The 27,370-nt window shown below is 44.4% G+C and overlaps 1 protein-coding gene across 3 annotated transcripts in view; it reads left to right on the forward strand.

The window, feature by feature from the left end:
- Positions 1–27,370, forward strand: part of NDUFAF2 (NADH:ubiquinone oxidoreductase complex assembly factor 2) — a 134,608-nt gene that overhangs the window by 77,288 nt on the left and 29,950 nt on the right. For 2 of the 3 annotated variants that reach the window (XM_048850307.2, XM_048850306.2), the window contains one exon: positions 25,509–25,549. In XM_048850307.2, the coding sequence (XP_048706264.1) occupies positions 25,509–25,549 (41 nt within the window). Of the gene's footprint in view, positions 1–19,794; positions 19,854–25,508; positions 25,550–27,370 lie in introns of all 3 variants that reach the window. The other variant, XM_048850308.2, reaches the window with a different exon arrangement.

The following is a 27,370-nucleotide window of genomic DNA, read 5'->3' on the forward strand; positions in this document are numbered from 1 at the left end:
AAAATAAAAGCTGAGATGCTGATGTAATTATGTGACTTATGGAGATGGGCCTTAAGCACCACCCTTTGGTGACTAAACCTTAATTTGGTCCCAAGATGGAAGATTTCTGTCCCCTCACCCTTGTCCCAGGGGTTTCCACATTGCAGAGCCTGCTGGCTTGGGCTGTGTATTGATAGAGGATCTAAAAGAACAGGGCATGTGATGAAAAAACGTTATGCTTAGAATGATGTGTAAACAGTTTTAAGGATTCATTCTGCTATTACTATGGCCACATCTGAACCATGCAGCACACAACCACTGCCACAGTGTGGCCTGTAGTTCAAATGCAGCCAACAGCCATCTTTTATGTGAACATGCGATCCACAGAGGCCGTTGGTGCCAGCATGAAATGCTTTCTCTCTCTATCTGAGCAACCAAGCTGTATTTCATGCTGGGACCTGTAATCTCTGTGAATTCCATCTCTGTGTTAAAGATGAAGGCAACTGCAATGTATTGCAGTTACGAACCAGGTGCAAGTCGTAGTCTTCTGGTAAGCAGCCAATATAGCCATCAGTTAAGCAAAGTTTGGGCCTAGAGCTGTGTGAAGAAAGATAATTTTGTTTCATGGAGGATTTTAGAATCATAGAATCATAGAATATAAGGGTTGGAAGGGACCCCAGAAGGTCATCTAGTCCAACCCCCTGCTCAAAGCAGGACCAATTCCCAGTTAAATCATCCCAGCCAGGGCTTTGTCAAGCCTGACCTTAAAAACCTCTAAGGAAGGAGATTCTACCACCTCCCTAGGTAACGCATTCCAGTGTTTCACTACCCTCTTAGTGAAAAAGTTTTTCCTAATATCCAATCTAAACCTCCCCCACTGTAACTTGAGACCATTACTCCTCGTTCTGTCATCTGATACCATTGAGAACAGTCTAGAGCCATCCTCTTTGGAACCCCCTTTCAGGTAGTTGAAAACAGCTATCAAATCCCCCCTCATTCTTCTCTTCTGCAGGCTAAACAATCCCAGCTCCCTCAGCCTCTCCTCATAACTCATATGTTCCAGACCCCTAATCATTTTTGTTGCCCTTCGCTGGACTCTCTCCAATTTATCCACATCCTTCTTGAAGTGTGGGGCCCAAAACTGGACACAGTACTCCAGATGAGGCCTCACCAATGTCGAATAGAGGGGAACGATCACGTCCCTCGATCTGCTCGCTATGCCCCTACTTATACATCCCAAAATGCCATTGGCCTTCTTGGCAACAAGGGCACACTGCTGACTCATATCCAGCTTCTCGTCCACTGTCACCCCTAGGTCCTTTTCCGCAGAACTGCTGCCTAGCCATTCGGTCCCTAGTCTGTAGCTGTGCATTGGGTTCTTCCGTCCTAAGTGCAGGACCCTGCACTTATCCTTATTGAACCTCATCAGATTTCTTTTGGCCCAATCCTCCAATTTGTCTAGGTCCTTCTGTATCCTATCCCTCCCCTCCAGCGTATCTACCACTCCTCCCAGTTTAGTATCATCCGCAAATTTGCTGAGAGTGCAATCCACACCATCCTCCAGATCATTTATGAAGATATTGAACAAAACCGGCCCCAGGACCGACCCTTGGGGCACACCACTTGATACCGGCTGCCAACTAAACATGGAGCCATTGATCACTACCCGTTGAGCCCGACAATCTAGCCAGCTTTCTACCCACCTTGTAGTGCATTCATCCAGCCCATACTTCCTTAACTTGCTGACAAGAATACTGTGGGAGACCGTGTCAAAAGCTTTGCTAAAGTCAAGAAACAATACATCCACTGCTTTCCCTTCATCCACAGAACCAGTAATCTCATCATAGAAGGCGATTAGATTAGTCAGGCATGACCTTCCCTTGGTGAATCCATGCTGGCTGTTCCTGATCACTTTCCTCTCATGTAAGTGCTTCAGGATTGATTCTTTGAGGACCTGCTCCATGATTTTTCCAGGGACTGAAGTGAGGCTGACTGGCCTGTAGTTCCCAGTATCCTCCTTCTTCCCTTTTTTAAAGATTGGCACTACATTAGCCTTTTTCCAGTCATCCGGGACTTCCCCGGTTCGCCACGAGTTTTCAAAGATAATGGCCAATGGCTCTGCAATCACAGCCGCCAGTTCCTTCAGCACTCTCGGATGCAACTCGTCTGGCCCCATGGACTTGTGCACGTCCAACTTTTCTAAAAAGTCCCTAACCACCTCTATCTCCACAGAGGGCTGGCCATCTCTTCCCCATTTTGTGATGCCCAGCGTAGCAGTCTGGGAGCTGACCTTGTTAGTGAAAACAGAGGCAAAAAAAGCATTGAGTACATTAGCTTTTTCCACATCCTCTGTCACTAGTTTGCCTCCCTCATTCAGTAAGGGGCCCACACATTCCTTGGCTTTCTTCTTGTTGCCAACATACCTGAAGAAACCCTTCTTGTTACTCTTGACATCTCTGGCTAGCTGCAGCTCCAGGTGCGATTTGGCCCTCCTGATAACATTCCTACATGCCCTAGCAATATTTTTATACTCTTCCCTGGTCATATGTCCAACCTTCCACTTCTTGTAAGCTTCTTTTTTATGTTTAAGATCCGCTAAGATTTCACCATTAAGCCAAGCTGGTCGCCTGCCATATTTACTATTCTTTCGACTCATCGGGATGGTTTGTCCCTGTAACCTCAACAGGGATTCCTTGAAATACAGCCAGCTCTCCTGGACTCCTTTCCCCTTCAAGTTAGTCCCCCAGGGGATCCTGGCCATCCGTTCCCTGAGGGAGTCGAAGTCTGCTTTCCTGAAGTCCAGGGTCCGTATCGTGCTGCTTACCTTTCTTCCCTGTGTCAGGATCCTGAACTCAACCAACTCATGGTCACTGCCCCCCAGATTCCCATCCACTTTTGCTTCCCCCACTAATTCTACCCGGTTTGTGAGCAGCAGGTCAAGAAAAGCGCCCCCCCTAGTTGGCTCCTCGAGCACTTGCGCCAGGAAATTGTCCCCTACGCTTTCCAAAAACTTCCTGGATTGTCTATGCACCGCTGTATTGCTCTCCCAGCAGATATCAGAAAAATTAAAGTCACCCATGAGAATCAGGGCATGCGATCCAGTAGCTTCCGTGAGCTGCCGGAAGAAAGCCTCATCTACCTCATCCCCCTGGTCTGGTGGTCTATAGCAGACTCCCACCACTACATCACTCTTGTTGCACACACTTCTAAACTTAATCCAGAGACACTCAGGTTTTTCTGCAGTTTCGTACCGGAGCTCTGAGCAGTCATACTGCTCCCTTACATACAGTGCTACTCCCCCACCTTTTCTGCCCTGCCTGTCCTTCCTGAACAGTTTATAACCATCCATGACAGTACTCCAGTCATGTGAGTTATCCCACCAAGTCTCTGTTATTCCAATCACATCGTAATTCCTTGACATCACCAGGACCTCCAGTTCTCCCTGCTTGTTTCCAAGGCTTTGTGCATTCGTATATAAGCACTTGAGATAACCTGCTGATCGCCCCTCATTCTCAGTATGAGGCAGGAGCCCTCCCCTCACAGACATTCCTGCCTGTGCTTCCTCCCGGTATCCCGCTTTCCCACTTACCTCAGGGCTTTGGTCTCCTTCCCCCGGTGAACCTAGTTTAAAGCCCTCCTCACTAGGTTAGCCAGCCTGCTCGCGAAGATGCTCTTCCCTCTCTTCGTTAAGTGGAGCCCGTCTCTGCCTAGCACTCCTTCTTGGAACACCATCCCATGGTCGAAGAATCCAAAGCCTTCTCTCCGACACCACCTGCGTAGCCATTCGTTGACTTCCACGATTCGACGCTCCCTACCTAGGCCTTTTCCTTCCACGGGGAGGATGGACGAGAACACCACTTGCACCTCCAACTCCTTTATCCTTCTTCCTAGAGCCACATAGTCCGCAGTGATCCGCTCAAGGTCATTCTTGGCAGTATCATTGGTGCCCACGTGGAGAAGCAGGAAGGGGTAGCGATACGAGGGCTTGATGAGTCTCGGCAGTCTCTCCGTCACATCGCGAATCTTAGCCCCCGGCAAGCAGCAGACTTCTCGGTTTTCCCGGTCAGGGCGGCAGATAGATGACTCAGTCCCCCGGAGGAGCGAGTCCCCGACCACCACCACCCGCCTTCTCCTCTTGGGAGTGGTGGTCGTGGAACTCCCAACCTCAGGACAGCGCATCTCATGCCTTCCAACCAGCGGAGTCTCCTTCTGCTTTCTCGCCCCAGACATATCATCTGGTCCGCTCTCCGCAACGATACCTGTGGAGAGAACATGAAAGCGGTTAGTTACCTGTGTCTGTGTTACTGGAACCCGGACATTCCGCTTACCTCTTCTGGAGGTCACATGTTGCCAAGCTTCTTCACTGGCCTCTTGGCTCCTCTGTGCAACCTGCTCTGTATCTGTAGAGCTTTGTGCCCCTAGAAGCCTATCCTGAGTTTTGTCCAGAAAATCCTCAGTTTCCCGTATGCAACGCAGGGTCGTTATCTGTTGCTCCAGACCTTCAATCTTTTTTTTTTTTTTGCTATTTTGAAAATTCTTTTAATTCCAATTTGGAACAAACCCCCAAAATGTCAGCCTTCTGCAAAAGGGAGTGGAGCCCTGGCCCAGTCCGCAGATCCTGGAAGCTCTGAGGTCCCTGTCTCCAAGGCAGTCCAATAGGCTGGCTGACAATAAGCCAGGTGGGCGAGTTGGCATATCAAAATCTGCCTGACAAGCAAAGTTCTATCAGATCTTTGTCAAAATAGAGCAGTCTCCATGAAACATTTTGCTTTACACAAATCATCACATTTTGACAAAAAAATGTTCGATTGGCGTTTTTCCGACCAGCTCTATTTGGGAACCCAGTAGACTTAAGTGCTTGAACTCCTGTACAGTTTTAAGGGGGAAAATTTGGTAACGTTCTTTCAGTTTGATTACATTCTTGTTTAGGAAATATTTAGTAATTTAGTGGTTAACAACTGTGTCTGAAAACACACTTGAAATATTTGAGGATGCAAATATAGAAATGAGTCTAAAACGAATATTTTTAGATACAGTTTTTATCTCGGCTCTGGTCAAACTCCCCTTGTTGGACATTCACCAGGCTGGTATGTTTGGGCCCCACACACTGGGCACTTGTGCTTTTTAGCTCTCCTTTGTCACTTGGCGGGCTCCAGCCACCATCTCTGGTTCTGACCTTTCTGGCACACTTCCTGGGCACTGACTCTCTGTGTGGTTCCCTTTCTGAAAATGGGATCCCACAGGCCACAAGACCAGTGCTGAAACCTGTCCCTCCCCCCAACCTCTCCCAAAGACTTTCCAGTAGTAGCTTAAGAACATGCTCTGTCCCTTGTGGGCACTCTGGTTTATACGTTACCCCTTCAGGACCCTGTGATAGTTGAAGCAAAAAACATTGATACTGCAGAAGGATTTCTAAGAACAATTGCTCTTTATTTTAGACGTCATTAGAGACGTACAGATCTAGCCAAAACAATAAACACCGAAGCACAATTCCCTGCCCTAGTTTCCTCATGAGTGGTCTTTGGGAACTGGGTTGTTCTTTCAGGGTTTTGGGTCCCCTCTGCTGAACCTAACTCATCCAACTTATGACTTCTTCTCCATATCATGGAGTGTTCTTTCTGCCCATTTCCTTCAGCTTTGATTGCTCTGGTAACCAGAGTTTTCCCCTCACTAAGGAAGCCTGCACTTTTGTTCCAATTGCCAAACTTCTCACCTCTGTGGTTTTAAAGGGCCGTACCAACACCTCAGTCTCTCTTATCCTCTTTTGGGGATTTTCTACATTTTCTTCTCTGGAAATCTGGAGAGAGCTGGCTTCATCTAGGTTGCAGCTCTCCCTTTGTTCTGCCAGGACCACTGTTCCGTCTAAGCTCTGCGCGTGTGCACGCGCATACAGATCCTAAACCCCGTGCACACGGCAAAACATTGCGCACACAAAAATTTGCACAGAAGTCATTTTTTGCGCACATGGCCTGTCAAAAATTAGAGGGAACACTGGCCAGGACCCAACCTTTTCACTTGTTGTTAATTCTTAAGGATGGTCTCCTTTGAAGACACACATTCAAGCATTCCTCCCCCTCTGCTTAGCACAAGGAAGGTCTCTGGAAAAAAGTTACCAAGTGGGTAGCAGTACAATAGTGAGTGGGTAAACTGAGTCACATAATTTTCATAAAAATTTTCCATATTCTCCATAGTTATCAATATACTTCTAAATGTACAGTGCAAATCACTTTTCCACATTCTGGAGTGGGGCTTTATGTTCCAGGTCCTGAGGGGTTACGTAACTCTGCAAGGCTGAAGCTTTACTCCTGCTGAGTTCCTCTGCAATTCTCTTTTCCTGTGGTTCTTAGTTTAATTTAAAAGCTCCCCAGGACTAAATCTCCCAACTGCTCAAAGCCATGATTTTTACAAAGGTTTTGAATGTCCTTCGAGCTCTATGTAAAACTGAGACTTGCTTGATATTACAAAAGTAAAATCATAATCCCTCCATTCTCCTGAGTCCAGTATTAGTTGACTCTAATTTGTGTGTATAGATAAGTTTTGTTACAAAATGAAGCCTTTATTGTATATTTTTCTTTGTATTATTGTTTTGAATTCATTTAATGTTATTAAAAGAATCCATGTTGACAGTATAAACATAGATAACTTTGTGATTAGATAAAGCCCTCCTGTTATACTACACTTTCCCCTTTAAATAAGAAAATAAAATAAATGATACATTTTTTTCTATGGCAGTGTCTCGTGGATGCAGACAACTGATAACCTTTCTGTAATTGTAATTTTGGATGGTCACCTACACTATCTAGTGATAGAATACCTCAGTTACCTCCTCAGCTCATGTCAACAGTGCTCCTGAAAGGATATCAGTCATTTTCAATGCCTGTAGAGATTCAAGGAATTGCATGCTTCAGGCAGCATTTTACTGCCTGCCTGTTCTTGTGGTTTTTTTCTTTTTTTTTTTTTTTGGATTGGTAACATTTAGTGATTAATGTGAGTCTTAATTTGCATGCTCACTTTTACGCTTGTTACAGTGCATTATGTGCCAGTAGGAGTTACTAACGTTCAATAAAAATCTCATGCATACTAATGAGAATGCAAATGAGCGCTGATGAAAGAATGCCTGGGTCTCAAGGTATGAAAAGTCCAGTTATCTTGCAAATTTGCACACGGACAAAGATAGCAGAATAATAAGCACAGAATGCAGAAAGTACCATATAGATATAAATAGCAACAGCAACATAATTAGACAATTTGAAATGCAGGCAATCTATTCATTTTCAAAAGCTTTGCAGAAAAACCCTCCTGTTTTGGTCACAGACCTGTATCACCACCTTCTTTGCTTTGCTAAGCCTAATGGGTCTTGGCTGTGTGAAGGTATTTTGCTTTTTTGGGATCGGGGAAGGGGAGTGTTCGAGTGGAAATATTTCCAGACATAGCCTTCACTGGATGCATTTTTTTTAATTAAAAAAGTAAAGGAGCACCATTCAAATAACACACATTAAAGCATCTATCTTATTGTTCCCTTCAACAATAATATTTAACTATGCTAGAAATCTCATTTCTTCAGTCGTTTACAACTGGATTGGACAAAACACTAGAGGAGTATATTGCAGGCACAAAGGGGATGGACTAGAGATCAGTGGTTTTCAACATGGGGTCTGCAGACTATGTCTAAGATTTCCATAAGGGTCCAGACCTGCATCTGAAATTTTTTAGGGGTCCGCAAATGAAAAAATTTGAAAACCACTGGTCTCCATGATCTTTTCTATCTCTAAATTTTGGTGTATAAGTGTATTCAGATAGAGAATATAAAATACTACATCTCTTCTATCTCCGTTACATGATTTAGTCAGTTGGTTTTTCTTAAATTAGATAATTGCTAGTTTTTTTTTTTTTTGCACTTTAGCTGCTGCTGGTTTTTCTCATCATAGTCCATCATTATGGCTCTGACCCTGCAAACACTTACGTACCTGCCTAATTGTACTCATGTGAGGAAAGTTTCCCACATGCATAAGCATTTGTTCACAGGCAGTGTCATGTCAGATACACAAAATTTTACTTGTACTGCCTGAACTCATGAAGACTTCATAATTTTGCATTTGAAATAAAATGTCCTGAAGCTTAATGGGGGAAAATATATGAGAATCTCCTCATCCTTCTCCCCAAAGATAGAAGAATGATCTGGGTTTTAGAAAATCTGTGAGTAGTTTTTGAAAGACTGATAAAGCTATATTAAAGACTGTCGGTTCAGAGGATGGCTTTGTTTTTGGGGGGCGGGTAGGGGAATGTTCACCTTGTAAAACATTCGAGGTGTGCTCTGCTGCACAGGAGACACTTGTATCAGGCAGTAAAGGAACACTTGTGTCACAAATTCATTATTTTCTACTGTAGCTTATTACAAATACTAAACTGAATTCAGCTGTAACTGTTCGGAAAAGTAGTATGTAGTGCTGTGTTTGGATCAACAAGTTATTTTTAAGGTTCAGCTATGAGATTTTGTGGTTCTGGTGTTTAGTCCAAGGAAAGCAGGGTGGAACCATCTATAAAGTATAAATTCAAAGATTTGGGGTTTTTTTTGTAGATGGAGAGCGAAAAAAAGCATACCATCATAAATGCATTATCTATGTGTGTAGACGGGAGTAATATGATGATGGAAGGTTTGATATGAGAAATAACTTCATAAATGAGGGATGACATTTTATCACTCCATGAGTGCAGCAAAGTGAGGGTCATCTCTAACGCGTAAAAATATTTTGAATAACATATTTCTCACTTCATATATTTTTCTCATAAAATTTATTTAACTTTTAAAGATAAAGTTAAAATACTTGCAATGTCCTGTGTGTGGAGTGTTGAGCTGAGGCAATTAAATAAGTATCACTTCATACAAACACTCCATTCAACTGCAAATCTCTAATCAAATCATTGGTTAAGAATCCAAGATGGCAGTGGGGGGTGGCAGGAAGGGGAAGGCAACCACTGAAATGCTTCAGAGTCCTGTGGCACCTTATAGACTAACAGACGTATTGGAGCATAAGCTTTCGTGGGTGAATTCACCCACGAAAGCTTATGCTCCAATACGTCTATTAGTCTATAAGGTGCCACAGGACTCTTAGTCTGGATCTGTAAAAGCGGCCAACACGGCTACCGCTCTGATAATTGAAATGCTTGTATTTCTGCAATGACTTGCAGCTGCAGCTTAAACTTGGTATGATTTCAAAGATCCGTTTGTACAGAACTGTGAATTGGTGGTAAGCTGAAGGTGAAATACAGCTGTGAAGATACTAGCATTTTAAGAAAATAATAGCAATTTTCCCAAAATGGAAAGCAAGTTATAGATGTTGAGAATTGAGGAATCAAACTGACTGTGCTGTAATAAAACCATTCATAGAGAGACCGTAGAAAATAATCAACTACATGATGTGAGTTTAAAAACTGCCCTCTTTATTAAACATTAAAACTGCCTTCTGCTTTCCTGCTGCCTGCCTGCCTGTTTTGTGTCCATTGCACACCTTTCATGCATCCGATGAAGTGAGCTGTAGCTCACGAAAGCTTATGCTCAAATAAATTGGTTAGTCTCTAAGGTGCCACAAGTACTCCTTTTCTTTTTACACCTTTTATTATGCTTCTAACATGTCCGCTGCTTTACCCCTTTTTTAGGGGTTCCAACTTTCTATTTGCAGGAAACTGAACACCCTTGTCCTGCCCCCCTTCTCCAAGGCCTCGCCCCCCCCACTCATTCTATTCCCCCCCCCCCGGTCCAGTCGCTCACTCTTCCCTATCTCTCTCATTTTCACTGGGCTGGGGCAGGGAGTTGGGGTGTGGGAGGGGGTACGGGCTCTGGGCTGGGGGTGCGGGCTCTGGAGTGGAGCCAGAAATATGTGGGAGGGGGCTCTGGGCTGGAGCAGGGGAGTTGGGTACAGGGAGTGGGGGTGAAGGCTGGGAGTGCGGGCTCTGGAGTAGGGCTGGAGATGAGGGGTTTGAGGTGCAGGAGTGGGTCCAGGGCTGGGGTGGGGACTCCTGGCAGTGCTGATCTCAGGCAGAAGTGGCCTGGATGTCCCTCCGGGTCCTAGGTGCAGGGGCGGCCAGGAGGCTCCAGGCACCGCCCCTGCAGCTCCCATTGGCTGCGTTTGGGCGCAGCTTGTGGAGCCTCCCTGGCTGCCCCTGTGCCTAGGAGCCGAACGTGCTGGCCTCTTCCAGGAATTGCTTGGAGCCGGGCAGGCAGCCTGCCTGCCCCGCTGCTCTGCTGACTGGACTTTTTTATGATCCAGTCAGAGCCACCAGGGTCTCTTTTTGACAGGGTGTTCCAATCGACAATCAGACACCTGGCAACCCTGCTGTTTTCCCTAGAGCACCAGAACTGCTGCTGGTGATGGTCTGAAGAGATAGACCATCTGATAGAAGAGAAGATTTGTGTACCACAAGGCTCACACTTGCTCCCTTATTAACAATCATGAGTCACTTCCTTCTTTAGTCTTTCTGGTGTTTTTACAGTTGTACAATACAACTTTAATCTCTACCACATTCAGTGCCATCAGCTGAAAAGTGTGACAGTTTAATAGCCATACTAATTTAGGCTGTGATCTTGCCAGATATTGCAATGGGAAAATCCTATAAAATGTAAGCATTGAAACAAATAGAGTTCTGTAGAATTTAATAGAAAATCACTTTATCTACTTAACCAACCTATAGAATGGAATACCATTTTCTTATTGTTTTCTGATTGATGGTGCGAAAACTCTGTAGACAGGTTAGTGTTGCCTATTCAGTTCTGAAAGACTTCTCCATAAAGGCAAGGTTTGGCCTCTTGAGTATCAGGATTGAAGGACCTCCAAGGAAACCCAGACACATCAGGAAATTTGTGTTTCATGGCATATAAACCAAGAAGTTACATAAAAACATAAATACTCTTGCTGGAAGGTTGCCATGTTAACACAATGTTATTTCTTAGAATTCAGAATGCCCTAGAACCCAAACAGAAAGAGAAACAGGCTGATCCCTGTAGCCTGAAAGCAAGACCCAAAAGCCCCATCTGCCCCTAAAGCGATAACTTGCAATTCCAACACAGTCCTCAGTACACCACAGGAGTAGTGTTGGTAAGTGAATTGGTGTTCTCTGTCATGGAAGAAATGCAGCAGTATGGTGTAAAGAAGAAATACTGCTTTGAGGGTGCCATCTTGTAGACTAGAGGCAAAAATTGAGGCCCTGTCATTAAAGGAGGGTTGCCAGCTTGGTAATATTTTAAAAACCTCCCCTGCCCCGCCTATTTCCCCCCAAAGCCCCACCCCGTCCCACCTATTTCCTGAGGCCCCACCACATCTGCTCCTCTTACCCCCTCCCCATGTTGCTCAGTGCTTTTTCCCTCCAACCCCCCACCTGAGTCAGGAGGGACTTGCCTGTGGAGCCAGGGCTGGGAGCTGCAGCTACCTGACAAAGGTAGGAGGCAGCCCCAGCTGAGTAGGGGCTGGAGCGAGTGATGGCCCAGTGCCTCCCCATCTCTCCCGCTCGCAGTGACCGGACACTGTCAGATCCCCTTTTCAACCAGACTTTCAGGTTGAAAACTGGGCACCTGGCCACTCTACATTAAAGATACCTTAGTATTATCCTTGAGTTAAGGCTGTTAACTTTGGAGTCCTGGCTAAATTCCAGATAGGCAAAATGAAATTGCCCAATCTTCATAATAAGAAAAGGAGTACTTGTGGCACCTTAGAGACTAACCAATTTATAGCTCACGAAAGCTCATGCTCAAATAAATTGGTTAGTCTCTAAGGTGCCACAAGTACTCCTTTTCTTTTTGCGAATACAGACTAACACGGCTGTTACTCTGAATCTTCATAATACTGCTCTCATTTTAATTGGAGACTAGTTCCTCCTACCAGCTATTTCATGGTGTTGCTGGAGCAGATTGGCTGCCATGTTTCCTTTCAGTGGTGAAGTGAAACAATCTCTATCTATGCAGTTTGCAGAGTGCTCTTCGTCTTTCTATGGAAGTGCTGTGCGAATGTAAAATAGTACTGTATTAGAAATGGTAAAGATTGTCATGAAGTGCTCCACAAACTATCTTGGAATTTTTATAGATGCCCACAACTCATACTATGAATTCAAACATATTTCATTGAATGTCACTTTTTCTCTATTTTCAAACACAGTAGCAAGTGTCTTAATTCTACAGACACATAGGAGAACATTTTGCTATATATGTGTATGTGGAACTGGTTGTCCTTACATCTGTCCTGATGCTCACTACTGGCCGCTTATGTTTCTCTTGCTTATTCATTTGAAAAATTATAGTGGGAGAGACAGAATATTTGCAGTCATATATGCCTCATTTCTATACGTTGAAAGCTCAAATAAGCTAAATGCTAGTGCACTGGTGCTTCATATGCTGACATATATTGATGTATATATGGACAGTACCAGAGATATATATTTGTATGGTATCTGTGGTGGATTTCAAGTGGTCTTTTTAATAATTCATTAGCCAAGTGAAGTGAGGTCTAACATGGAACTTGGCATTTGTCTGTAATGCAGTAACTTTGGAACAGCCCATCTGATCAATACCAACATTTCTGGGAGTGTTCTAGACATCCGTGAGCCAAAACCTGTTGAGATTGGTGCAAATGGGAATACTGGGAATGCCTGATTGACAGGAACATCAGGGCCCCCAGATTTTCTGGTGCTGCAGGCGGAGAAATCTCAACTACTGCCCCCTGCTGCTGTGCACACATATTAGAAGCAGCAGTTTAACTTGAGTTAACTTGAGTGGACATTGTATCCTGCACACTAACAAAAATAAGAGAGCCTTACAGGAAGTGTGTGCCTGTGCATGTGGAGCAAGGAACGGGGTAGGAGAGACGGGGAAGCAGCAGGCACTGGAGGGATGCAGCACTGTTGGTAGGGAGTGGAGGTAGAAGAAGAAGGAAGCAGGGACCTGGAGAGGACTGAGGGACGGTGGTTGGGTGGGGCTGGGGGGGGAGGGGAGGAAAGGACCTGGTGGGAAAGGACCTGGTGGGAGGTATAGCATTTTCATGACAATCAGAGTTGTCAAGATAAACCATTTATTATGAACAGAAACTAAGTACAGAATAAGATAACACTTCCTACTATCCTGTATAGCTGCAGCTTGCAACAGCCCTTATAGGACCTGTGTGGCTCCCCTGGTATGTTATGATCATTGAATCTGAACACCACCCCAGGCACTCTGAGTCTGAATCCCATCAGGGGCAGAAATTTGAAAAAAACAACAACAGGGTCTGCCTGTCCTGAGCTGCTTTTGTTTCTGTCCCAGCTGGAACTGTGTCATAGGAAACCAATGACAGTATCTAGAAGCGTGACATCTCTTCACTTCCAGGAGGAATTACCATAACACTATGAAATTTACAAACTGTAATAAATACAATACCTGACTTCACAACCCTTCAGGTTCCTTTAACACGACCTTAACATGTTTCAATCAGTCTCATTCAGCATTTCAGCAATGTGCCCAATTTTCTGTTTTGTAAACCCTCTTAAGGCAAATCCTTATCTGTAAAAGACCATTCAGTCTCATAGTTAATTACAGGGTCAGTTTTGTGTATTGTTTTCAAAAAGCGTCTGCTCTCACTTCACTTGTCACAGCCATATTTTCAGGTATCTTGAGCAGATGCTTAGGATTCCTTCATAAGATTTTTGCCTTCATCTTTGATTGCTGTAGTTTTGACTGGCCAGTGCCCATCTTGCCAAATTCTCAGTCTTTTTTGTTTTTTAACTGTGGAAAATGTCTTGTTCCTTTATGTAATATTTTGTCTCGTTGTACTTTCCTAGTCTTTTCCTCACTATTGCGGACCCCTTGGTCATCCTTTATTTTTTCCCCATATCGGGTAATTGAGTCTTTATACATTTCAAAGACTTTAAGGCCAGAAGGGACCATCAGGATCATCTAGTCCGACCTGCACATCACAGGCCACAGAACCTCACCCATCCACTCCTGTGATAGACCCATGACCTCTGCTGAGTTACTGAAGTCCTCAGATCTTGATTTAAAGACTTCAAGGTTACAGAAAATACATCATTTACTCTAGTTCAAAGTAGCAAGTGACCCATCCCCCATGCTGCAGAGGAAGTAGACAACCCCCCAGGATGTCTGCCAATGTGACCTGGAGGAAAATTCTTTCCCGATTCCAAATATGACAGTCAATTAGACCCTGAACATGTGGGAGAGACCCATCAGCAAGACACCTGGGAAAGAATTGTCTGTAGTAACTCAGGGCCCTCCCCATCTAGTGTCCCATTTCCAGCCATTGGAAATATCTGCTAATAGCAGTCACGGATGGGCCATATGACATTATAGGCAACCTCATCATACCATCCCCTCCAGAATCTTCCAGTCTCAGTCTTCAGACCAGTTAGGTTTTTGCCACCACTACTCCTCTTAGGAAATTGTTCCAGAACTTCACTCCTATGATAGTTAGAAAGCTTTGTCTCATTTTAAGTCTAAACTTATTGATGGCCAGTTTATATCCATTTGTTCTTGTAGAGGAGTTCAACAGGTGATGTTTTTCACATTGTAGCTCTATAGCTGAGTAGTGCTAAATATAAATCTTTTTTTTATATATAGATAGATTTTAGCAAGTTCTTCACTGTACATATTCCACATACAGCATTGGCTTTGAGGATATCTAGGACTAGCTGTCTTGTGATGAAAGTTTGTACATTTTAGCAAAATCCAGGAATGCCCTATTCTTGAACTGTTCTCTGTTTGTCAGTTATTACTGTTCTTGGTATTTCATGATGTACAAATACAAACTTAATGTGCCTGACAAACTTAATGTGCCTGTTGCTGCAGTGGGATCTTCAAATATGACTACTTCTGGGAAATTAGTAAAGTAGTCTATTTTAACCAGGTGGTCATGTCTTCTCAAACTGAACATATCAATTCAAACTTTGTTCCATGGAACTGAGCATTTTTTCATATGATACCATTGCTTCTTTCTGCTGGGAATTTCTGTACTTCTGACATATTCCTCACCTGTTCCCCATTTCTTCAATATCACTAGTGACCAGAATACAATTTCTCTAGCTCTCCTTTTTGATTTGGTCATTCCCAACTGCCCTTTGTGTATTCTTTCCAATGTTTTCTTTCTCATTGTGAGAACCACAATATGTGTCCCCTTTAAGAGCACTCCTGAGATCACTAAAAGCTAACTTTTATTGAGGGAATAGGCAGGTAGGAAGTGTTGCATTTTTTCCCTCCTATACTTATAGCTTATCACTGCTTGCAGGATTTCACTTTTAGCTGTTTGTCTCCTGTTCATCCCATAAGCTTGGAGAGACAGCATGTGATGATTTTATAACATTCACATGTATGATTACTGCTTGTTTCAGATTATCAGGCTATATGTACTGTCTAATGAAGCATAACCTCTTGAGACTGTGTCTGCTATTACTAAATAGGATACAGGTTGGAACTCCAGGGTTTCAGCTTTGAACAGAGGCAACAACCAGGGGAGTTTTGGAGGGAGTACCTGCAGACTCTGTGCTTTGAGGTAGCGGGACTTAGTGAGTGGTGTGTCTGGTCCATCTGTTGGCGGTTTGGTTGACTGTTCTCTGTAAAAGGACTGTAGATGGGCCCTGGGCTCCTGAGTAAGCAGGGTGCCCTGTAAAGCCCATGAGGCGCTAGCCCTTGGAGCTTTCATCAGCCCACATGTTTGAAGTCTCTGATTGGTTAATTGCTCGCTAATGGTGAGGAGCAGAGCTGAGTTAAGCAGGGAAGACTTGGTATAAAAAGTCACTTGCTAGGCAAATCCAAGAGCTGCAAACAGGCAGCTAACAAGGGAGTTTCCAAGGAAGTTTAGAGGGGCAGGGTGAGAGGCTTTGCTTTCAGGTTCCTCACTACATGTGATATCAAGATGGCCAGCAATAGAACAGTGGGGATGACCTGCAGCGGATGTGCCATCTTCTCTTTCCTACCTGAGGACAGAAGGGATTTTATGTGCATGAAGTAGAAGTTGGTTTCTGTGCTGGAGAAAAAGATTATTGGATGGAGAGGCAAGCTGAGATGCTACTGAGAATCGGAGAAGCTGAGGAGTTCCTAGACTATCAGGTTGGGAAAACATCACCTAGTACCCCAGGTTCCTGGAAGAAAGGAGCTGGCTACCAAGGAATTGGAGAGTGAGGAAGTCAGAGAGGAGGCCTGGCAGTTCATAACCACCAGAGGCAAGAGGTCATTGTGGCATTCTACACAGCTGGAGATAGATGAGGATGGTCAGGCTGTTGCCACCAGAGGGAAGAAGACGGGAGGGATTCCATATAACTAGAAGTTTCAAATCCATACCAAGTCCTGAACATGGAAACTTTGCAAGGTACTTCTCACAATCCAGCAGGTTGAAGGGAACAAAGAGATCTATGGAGGGACACATGTGGATGGCAGCTAAGCTCAACCTGTAAGAAAATCACGCTTGCCCACAAAGAGTTCTCTAGTCATCCAAGGAAGACAGACTATGCTTGTTGGAGATTCAATACTCAGAAGACTAGAAAGAACATTCTGCAAGAGGCAGATGGACAACAGAACAGTATGCTGCTTTCCGGAGCCACGACACCAGAAGTCTATCCAATCTTAAAGTAACTTCTCAAGTCATTGGGCAAGGATCCAGTGGTGATGGTTCATATTGGCACTAATGATACTGCAGCGTGGGATATCTTGCAGATAGCAGATGACTTCAGGGAACTCAGAAGTGTGCTGAAGAAGAATGTCCAGATGATCTTCTGAGACCTTTCCTCTCACATGAGCAAAGGAAGACAGAAGGTAAAAGATTATAGAAATGAACCACTGGCTAAAATTGGTGTAGGGTAAGGGGTTTTGGTTTTGTGGAACATTGGTCCACTTTGCTGTGGGGAGAGGGGACTGTGTAGTTTGGATAGCCTCCACCTAATTATAAGAGGGACCAATCTCCTTGGGGACAGACTGGCTAGAGTAGTCAGGTGGTAGTAAAAGTAATAACAAAATGGAAGGGTAAAAAGAGGGATGATATGAGCACTCAGCACAAAATTGAGATGTTGAGAACAGAAGTAATCAAGGAACCAAAGGACATGAAGAGAAGAAATTCTTGACTATCCTATACGCCAACACTAGGAGCCTGTGTAACAAATGAGGAATTGGAATTGCTCATTTATGAACATAAATTTGGTCTAATTGGTATTTCTCAAACCTGGTAGGATGATTTGCACAATTATAAAGTTAAAATCAATGGTTATAACCTATTTAGGAAGGATCAAGTAGGCAAAAGGGGAAGGGTAATGACACAGTATGTAGAACATCACAATACTTGTTTCTGAGTCACTGATAGCTCAAAAGAAAATGCTATTGAATGTTTATGGTTCAATGTCTTAACAGATGAAGCACAAGAGGAGTATTAGTTAGTGTCTGTTACAAACCATCACTGATAAAGTTTGCAGATGACACAAAAATTGGGGAGTGATAAATAATTTAAAAGGATTGGTCACTGATTCAGAGTGATCTGGATTGTTTGGTAAACTGGGCTTGAGCAAAATATGCATTTTAATAGGCTAAATATAAATGTGTACATCTAGGAACAAAGAATGTAGGGCATACTTACAAGATGAGGGATTCTCTCCTGAGAGCAGTGACTCTGAAAAAGATTTGGGGGTCGTGATGGCTAGTCAGCTGATTGTGAGCTCCCAGTGTGATGCTGTGGCCAAAAAAGTTAATGCAATCTTGAGATTCATGAGCAAGGGAATCCTGAGTAGGACTAGAGAGGCTATTTTTCCTCTATGAATTTGGCACTGGTGTGACTGCTGCTGGAATATTGTGTCTAGTTCTGGTGCCCGCAATTCAAGAAGGATGTTAATACATTGGAAAGAGTTCAGAGAAGAGCCACAAGAACGATTAAAGGATTCCTTATAGTGATTGATCTCCTTGAGTCTATCTATTTTGCTTAACACTCCAGTGGCAGGAATCAGAGTAGCAGCCGTATTAGTCTGTATTTGCAAAAAGAAAAGGAGTACTAGTGGCACCTTAGAAACTAACCAGTTTATTTGAGCATAAGCTTTCGTGAGCTACATGAAAGCTTATGCTCAAATAAATTGGTTAGTCTCTAAGGTGCCACTAGTACTCCTTTTCTTTTTGCAGTGGCAGGAAGTTGAAGCTAGACCACTTCAGACTGGAAATAAGGCATACATTTTTAACAGTGAGGGTAATTAATCCTTAGAACAGTTTACCAAGGGTCATGGTGAATTCTTCATCACAGACAATTTTTAGAAAAACATCCATTCTTGATTTAAAAATATGCTCTAGGAATTATTTTGGGGAAGCTTTGTGACCTATGTTCTACAGGAAGTCAGACTAAGTGATCACTAAGGTTCCTTCTGGCCTTGGAATCTATGAATTCATACTTCTGTATTTTCAAAAGTAGCCACTGTATTCTTGGTGATGTTTCTTCAAGTCCCCTTTTGTGTAGTGCAATCAGTGGTTTGTGATCAGTTTCTGCTTTGAAGCTTCTACCATAGAAGGAGTTGACATTTTGTACACCATACCGAGCGTTTCTTTTTCAGTTTGTGCATACATCTCTGTTGCTGTCATAGCCCTAAATGCATATGAGACTTGCAACCAATCAGTTTGATGACATGGTAATAGTACAACTTCAAGCCCTTCTTTCAATGCATCTGTAGAGAATTTGATGCCATACAGTGGGTCAAAAAATTGCAGCACTGGAGCTGATGTCAGAGTGTGTTTTAAATCATTGAACTCTTTCATGCTCTGGTATCCATACCCATTTGATGACTGAGACGTGGTATATCAGACCCGTTGAGGCCCCCTGCTGGAGGCCTTGTGGTCCTACCACACCTAACCCCAGTGAAGTTGAGTCCTCCTGCCTACAGAGACTGAAGGGAAGCAGCCAATCAGAGCGCAGCAGGCTCAGATAAAAGGTGGTGCAGGGCCTAAGCAGGTTAATTCCTGTCTCTGACCAGAGGAGTAAGAAAGTGTGATCCTTGTTGGAGCTCAAGGGAGAACCAGAAGATGGGTTCTGGTGGCATTGGCATTTGGGGAGGAAGAAGAGTTGAGAACTTCAGCCCTGAAGTAAGGGTGAAGAGGAGAGGGCTGCATAGGAAGCGGCCCAGGGAATGTAGCAGGAGCAATTCATTAATGGAATCAGTACATAGCTGCTGTTTATAAGGTCCCTGGGTTGGGACCCGGAATAGTGGGTGAGCCTGGGTGCCCCCCCACCAATCACTGGCATATTGGCCAAAGCCCCAAGAAGGGGACAAGTTTCGTTTAGAAGCCCAAGCACAGGGCTGGTATTTAAAGGGCTCAGGGATGGGGCTGAAGACCATGCAGAGAGCCAACCATTTGTTGGACTTTGTCACTCCAGAAGGAGGATGAACTTGAAGGAGAGCAAAGGCAAAGAGTCTCCTGGGAGAAAGCCCTGGGGGCACTGCTCTATACCAGGGCAGGCCAGACTTGCAGCTAGCCCAGTGGGGGGCCACAGATACCAACAAGGGCACAGTGATAGTCCTTTTTGGACCTTTGTTTTCCCAGAAGGGGTTCATCCATTTTAGACATTGTGTGACTTAGTTGGAGGGCTGAGCCATTGAAGACGCATCTGACTCAGGCAACAGCCAACAGGAGCATCACGAGCAGAGAGAGAAGGCAGGTTCATACCTAGCCGACAGGAAGTGCTCATGAGAGGCGAGTGCGCCCCGTCACAATGATCTTGTGAGGGAGATATCTTAGATGAGTTGTGCAAGCTGTATAATAAAGTATGTATTTGCTGACATAATTCAACATGCCTAGGAACATTTGAATCCCCTTTTTATCTTCAGATCTCAACATGTTCAGTACTGCCTTAATCTTTGATTCATCAGACAAAATTCTTTTTGAGGTGAGTCTCTCTTCCAAATATATTATTACCATTGTTTGAAATTGACATTTGGTCACATTAAGGTTATTAGCTCTTGCAATTTCCAGAACTGTTTGGTATTTCCTGATGTTCAGTGGAAGTGCTTCTCTAAATTATGTCATCAATGTACCCTTTCATGCTTGCTAGGCCCTCTAGCATCTGGCTTGTTGCATGGCGAAATAATTTTGGAGTTGAACATATTCTGAAAAGCAGTCTTAGGAAGCAGTATCTGCCAAATGGTGTGTTGAAAGTGCAGATATTTGAGCTCTCAGTGTCCAAGAGATCTGCCAACATCCAGCTGATGCATCTAATTTGCTGAAGAATTTGGCTCCTGCCATCTGGGACAACAGTTCACTTCTTGTGAGTAAGTGGAAGTGTACCCTTATATTTTAGTTTAACGCCTGAGGGTTGGTCCATATACAGTCGTAGTACCCCTCCTTTTTTCTGTACAGTTACTAAAGTGTGAACTCGGGCTGTATGTTGTTCTATTCTCCAGATGATACCATTTGGTTTGCGGCTCCTAGTCTAGCCTCTTTCTTAAAGCTTGAAGAACATTTTGTGTAGCGTGTACTACAGGTTCTGCATCTTCTCTTTACTATATCTTATATATTAGTGGAAAGCATTCATCTCCTGTGAATAAATCTTCATATGAAATGATTAATACATTCATAGCTGGTTCTATGTTGTCTTTCTGGCATACATCCTCATAACAAGACCAAGCACCTTACATGTGGGAAGGCCCAAAACACTTCGTTTGCTTCCCTCTGCGTACGACCACAAATTCTTGTTTTATCATTTTCCCATTACATTTAAGTGTCAGTGTGCACTCACCCACCATTAGAATTGTTTGTTCAGAATAGTCTTTCACAGACACTTTTGACTTTTCCACTTTCATGTGCTCCTTACATTTCTCTATTTCACTTCCTGTTATTCCATTTACATGTGCCCCAATGTCTGTTTTGGACGTCACATATGTGCCAGCCATTTGTACACAATTTTATTACCCAGTCTTTTGAGTTCTCTGATGCCTTTATTATTGTCTTAAGAACAGCTCTTCCTCTTCACTTGAGGAATCCCATGCGCTTTCCTGCTTTCTCTGCACATTTTAGCATAATGGTTGGGTTCACTGCAGTTTCTACATACTTGCCTGATGCTGGGCATTTCCTATACTCATGGTTGCTACATCACTGGATTTGTTTTCTGCTTTCCATGTTTCTGTCCTTGGCCAATTTCTGTGAGCTTTTCCCTTTCTGGTTTAGCTATAGTATTTTGCCATCAGCTCTGTGCCTATCTGTAAGCTTTTTATTTGTGTTTCTGTTTGTTTTGCTGCTTGGTATGTACATATTGCCCTTTCTAGCGTCAGATCCATTGCCTAGTAACTGTTACATCACAGGACAATCTGATTTTAATGGGAGTTTTTTAATATTACAACACTGACTTTTTTGTTTTAAGCCCAACAAACTACTTTATTGTTTCACCTTCATTCTGTGTTCTCATCCTGAACATATCTCTCTCATAAGTAACTTTTTTTTTTTTCCCTAGGGACACAATGATCCTCAAACACTTTTGTTATTTCTTCAAACCTTCTTCTCTTCCACCACCACCACCATCTGTTTAGAATGCATTGTGTACATTTAGGGCTTCTGTACCTGCTACCGTTAAGAGCAGAACAATCTTTTGCTTATTCTCTGGTTTATTTGCCCCTGTAGCTTTCATATACCATTCAAATTGCTGTCTGAACCTTTTCCAAGCATAAGCAGAACTTCCCCAGATTCTTAAGGCTGGTGGGGAATTACTTGCAGTTGCATGGGCTCTGCAGTAGCCTTTGCAATGTGAACTCTCACTGGGTCTTCCAGCATGGTGTGCCTTCCACACCTGGTACTATGTAGTATCTGCCTGATGAATCATAGAATCATAGAATATCAGGGTTGGAAGGGACCCCAGAAGGTCATCTAGTCCAACCCCCTGCTCGAAGCAGGACCAATTCCCAGTTAAATCATCCCAGCCAGGGCTTTGTCAAGCCTGACCTTAAAAACCTCTAAGGAAGGAGATTCTACCACCTCCCTAGGTAACGCATTTCAGTGTTTCACCACCCTCTTAGTGAAAAAGTTTTTCCTAATATCCAATCTAAACCTCCCCCACTGCAACTTGAGACCATTACTCCTCGTTCTGTCATCTGCTACCATTGAGAACAGTCTAGAGCCATCCTCTTTGGAACCCCCTTTCAGGTAGTTGAAAGCAGCTATCAAATCCCCCCTCATTCTTCTCTTCTGCAGGCTAAACAATCCCAGCTCCCTCAGCCTCTCCTCATAACTCATGTGTTCCAGACCCCGAATCATTTTTGTTGCCCTTCGCTGGACTCTCTCCAATTTATCCACATCCTTCTTGTAGTGTGGGGCCCAAAACTGGACACAGTACTCCAGATGAGGCCTCACCAATGTCGAATAGAGGGGAACGATCACGTCCCTCGATCTGCTCGCTATGCCCCTACTTATACATCCCAAAATGCCATTGGCCTTCTTGGCAACAAGGGCACACTGCTGACTCATATCCAGCTTCTCGTCCACTGTCACCCCTAGGTCCTTTTCCGCAGAACTGCTGCCTAGCCATTCGGTCCCTAGTCTGTAGCTGTGCATTGGGTTCTTCCGTCCTAAGTGCAGGACCCTGCACTTATCCTTATTGAACCTCATCGGATTTCTTTTGGCCCAATCCTCCAATTTGTCTAGGTCCTTCTGTATCCTATCCCTCCCCTCCAGCGTATCTACCACTCCTCAGAGCAGAGTGGTGTCCAGATAGACCCTTTATTAGGAACAAGAACAACATATAGAAAAGAGGTAACAAAAACTTCCCACTGCTCTGTGTAGCTGCAGCCTGTGGCTGCCTTGGCCTGGGATTCTTGTTTCTGCCCCATGGGAAGTGTGTCGTTGGGGAAACCAGAGACTGTGTTTAGCGTGTAGAGCAGGGGTCTCAAGCACGGGGCCCTCGCGTGTGGGGTTATTTCCTGTGGCCCACCAAGCTCCCCGCACCCCCCGGAGTTATTTCCTGTGGCCCGCCAAGCTCCCTGCACCCTCTGGAGTTATTTCCTGCGGCCCGCCAAGCTCCTCTCCCCCTGCTCCCCCTCCCCCCAGCACGCCATGTCTCTGCTCCTCTGCCTACCTCCAAGCGCTTCCTGCCGCCAAACAGCTGTTTCCAGGGGGGAGGGGGGAGAAGCGGGGAGCCGCACACTCAGGGGAGGAGGCGGAGAAGAGGCAGGGCAGGGGCAGGGATTTGGGGAAGGGGTTGGAATAGGGGCGGGGAGGGGGCAGAGTTGGGGTGGGGACTTTGGGGAATGGGTTGGAATGGGGGCTGGGAAGGGGCAGGGCAGGGGCGGGGCCTCATGGAAGGGGTGGAGTAGAGGGCGGGGCTGGGGGCAGCGGGCGGGGGCGGTGTCAGAGATGCGGCCCTCGGGCCAATGTACTAGTCCTCATGTGGCCCTCCTGGTGATTCAAGTTTGACATCCCCAGTGTAGAGGAAGCATTACATCTATATATTTTCTAGGGGACTTATTGTATGGAACAAGGAGGAACTGGGTGGCTGGGGTGGGTGTGGAAGAGAGACCTTCGTTGGTGGAATGGAGATACGGAGTCGAAAGCAGGGACTTTGGGGTGGCAGGGACCTGGTGAGGAGGAATGGGAGTGGAGGGAACCCAGACCCTGCCATGGTGTGAGGGGCACACAGCAACCTTTGCAAGGGGGTTGCAGGAGCCTGGTATGAGGGGGCCTTACAGAAACTTCAGCATGGGTAGAGGGGAGAATGGGACACGCACAGGGTTCCTGCCAGGGGTGGAAGAGAGGATAAGGTTGCCACACAGCCCTTGCCATGGAAGGGAATGGGGCACAATGGTATGGGGAGAGGGAAACACCACAAACCACTGGCATGTGGCAGAGGGGGGAATGAGGAGGAGAGACAGAGCTCTAGGCATGGGATGGGCAGGGAGAGTTGCAGGGAGTCTGTGAAACAGAGAAGGATGGGAGGGTGGCATACAGGGAGCTTGTGGGAGGGACTGGATTGATGCAAGGAGCTCCTGTTGGGTGCAATGCACTTGGCCTACAGAAGCTATGAATTGTGCAACCCCCTACTGAATACTGTATTTTGACCTGGTTATTGGAATATTTACTGAATGACTACATTGGATTAAATCAATAGAACTATTGGGAAACAAACATGACTCAAAATAAGACGTCCCTCAACAAACTCTTGGGAATTGTTACAAAACACCTGAGACAATGCACGGGCCTTTTCTTTGATGCTCTAGGTTGGCCCCTGTAGAGCACACCAAACTGGTTTTGGACATCAGGTCCAAGCATGTGAGCTGAGAGAACAAAGAGCTTTGTCTGCCTTTAAAGACAGTTCTTACCACATCCTTGAGGGACTTAAGGTATGTCTACGCTGCAGTGAAACACCCGCAGACCATGTCAGCTGAGTTGGACTCGAGGCACTCAGACTACGGGGCTGTTTAATTGCAGTGTAGCTGTTTGGGGACCCTCTCCCAAGTGAGAGGCCTGGGCTCCAGCCTGAGCCTGGATGTCTACACTACAATTAAACAGTCCCGAAGCCTGAGCCCAAGTCAGCTGATCCAGGCCAGCCATGGGTGTTTAATTGTAGAATAGACATACCCTAAGATTCCAGAGGTTGCGGTGTCTGTGAAATTAGACATACTAGGTCTTCATGTTAAGGATGGTAGGACTTCAGGTATGATAGACTTGCACTCAGTCCTTGCATTGTTTTTTTAAAAAAACCCTTTTGATCTTATGTTATGCTTTGTTCCAGTGGTTAAGAATAAACAATATTTGGTTTTAAGAAGGCTATTTTGAGTCACTAATCCACTGGTCACAAGTTTCTTCAGGGAAGAACTGTAGGTAGCGAACACAGGCATACCGGTTTGGATAAGCATGGTTGATGTGCAGGGTACTGCATCCCAGGGAGAATCGTGGTTTCACCCCAGGAGGGTTGAAGGCACAAAGCCTCATACCCCGGGGGGACGGGTGGAGGTGTGCTCAGAGAGACCAGATGGGGTTTGGAAGTGCAGCTAGCCCTGTAATTGTCATATCTACCACAGAATGGGCCAGACTCTGCTACTTGTACTCAGCCAGTGGGATTATTTGTAGAGCAAGGGTACTACCTCAGCATGAGTAAGGGTTTCAGAATCCCACCATACATCCTATTTGTCACGTTTTCATGAGTAACTTCTACATTTTTGGACTTTAACGCTTTAGCTATATCCAGGAATCCTCTCTCCAAAGTGGTGTAAAGCCATTGATCATGCCCTTTGCTGGAGAGTCATTTTGTTGTTTTCTCTGTGTGAAATTCACTGTTGTGCAGAGAGCTTCACAAAAGGCTTGAGCCCTTCTTTGAAGATTTAAGTAATGCATAGGTCTTGTTCATGTTCTCTAAACTGAAGGGGTGAATATTACCGACTACAGTTTTGGGCAAGGGCAAATAACTGCTTAAAAATTAAATACTATATTTTTGGGGAATTTGCTATTATAGTCTCCTGCAAATTGTTGCTTTATGTGGCTGTGCCTTTTGTGAATTCATAATATCTCTGAGGTGTCAGAAATGTGTGCCTTCTTTGAAATATTTTAATATGTTTTGCAGCTTGGATTAGAAAAAGAAGAAAGGATCCACCCACAATGGAGGTAAGAGCTGAAGTACCTTGTCAATTGTAAATCCAGTTTAACTAGACCTATTAGTTTTCTTGGACTGATCCGTCCAACCATTTTAGAGAGAGAATGTAAATAGTGCTGCCTGCCTATTTTTTGTTATGTAAATTATATTCAGTAGCGATATAAGCTTCTTTTAGAATTTTATAGTACAGTGTTAATGTCAGGGTGTGGAAGTAGAAATGAAATTCCTCCATTGTTTATATATCTGTTTCTTACAAAGAATTTATCGGAATTACGTTACATTGTGATGTTGGGGTAAGTAATTGTGGTCATTCAGAAACTTCTAAATAAGTGAATTCTAAAATGGCTATTATTATTTCTTTAAAAAATCAGACCCGCTATATCCTAGTATGATTTTTTCATGCCAATTGACATTAAAATGCATGCTTCAAAGGCAGTTTCCAGCATATTCATCAGAACAGAAAAAGATACTGCATTAGCATTTTACAATGATAATGAGATGGGCTTTTTGCAGTCCTGACTTTTTTTCAAAAGTGCTTTCTAATGGAATAAAGCTGTGAAATATTGCTTACTCTTTCATGCTGACAAATGTGCAAAGAATGGAACAATTCTGACTGTTTTGATCAGATAAAACAAACCTGAATTTGACACACAGTTTTATTAAAACCTGGCATTTAGCAATGAAGCTATAGACTAAAAAAGTGAGTTACCATAAAGGCTCAATCTAACAGACTGTGTCAGGAAGTAGAGCTCTATTGACTTCAGGGGCACTACATTGATGTACATCAGCTGAGGATCTGGCCCTCTATCTGTGACCACCTGACCTGCACAAGCTAGCAGGTTACCCACGTTGGCTGCACATTAAGATAACCTATTCAGGATACTACTCAGCCTGTCATTTTTACACACCAGTATTTTTTCAAGAGGTGTAGAATTGTAGAAATGAGCTCTCACCTGCTATGCAGCTCTTTCTATTGGTGTTTCTTCTGCTTTCCCTTCCCCACTCCTCACTGGAGTTACCCAGGCAGTGGGGGCTGTAGAAAACCCATAAGTGGAACTAAAATGGAGTTAAGCCTGTGTCCTAGAGGTTGCTGAGGACCTTAAAACAAAAATGCTTGTGCAAAGGGTACATCTTTGCTTATACCCCTCCTTCTCTAGTCACTGAAGAAATGGGAGTGCTACTCTCTCCATTCTTTCTGCTGGGGCTCCATAGATCAAAGTGCTTTTGGGGACAGAGAGGGAGTATTCAGCCCACTGGGCTCTCTCTCTTCTCCCTGGCTGAGCTTAGGCCATCAGCTAAATGTCAACTTGGATCATGATGTCCTGTCAGTATTTCTTTCCTTGCTGAGAATATACGTCCTGTGGTACTGGTACTTCAAAGATGTTGAGTGTCCCCCACCCCCAATATCGCTTCCATAAGTCAGATTGCCATGCTTGTTGGGCTGGGTAGAGTCTGAGACTATGCCCCCGAGAAGCAGGATTAGTTTGTTCAGCCATTTTCTTTTGGAACTGATGTTAAGGGTGCTTCTGGATGGGGAGGTGTGGGGGGTTGGGGCAGTGGTCAGTACCCCTTCAGAACAGGGAGCAAGCATCTCCTGCAGATGAGCAACTATAGAGGCACATTTGGATCATTAGACCCCTAAATATGTCACATTGTAGATGAAGTGAGCTGAGGAGGATGAAAGATTATTGGAAGTAATGGTGCATTTAGAGTCATAGAACTACTCATGCCTTCAACTTCATGAGGTTTATTAGGGTCTAAAAATTATTTAGCAGCTAAGAACTGTACCTGCAGGGCTGTGCATTGACCTTATCAGAGAAGAAATGATAAAC

The sequence above is a fragment of the Caretta caretta genome, chromosome 5 (genome assembly GCF_965140235.1).
Source record: "Caretta caretta isolate rCarCar2 chromosome 5, rCarCar1.hap1, whole genome shotgun sequence".
Lineage (NCBI taxonomy): Eukaryota > Metazoa > Chordata > Testudines > Cheloniidae > Caretta > Caretta caretta.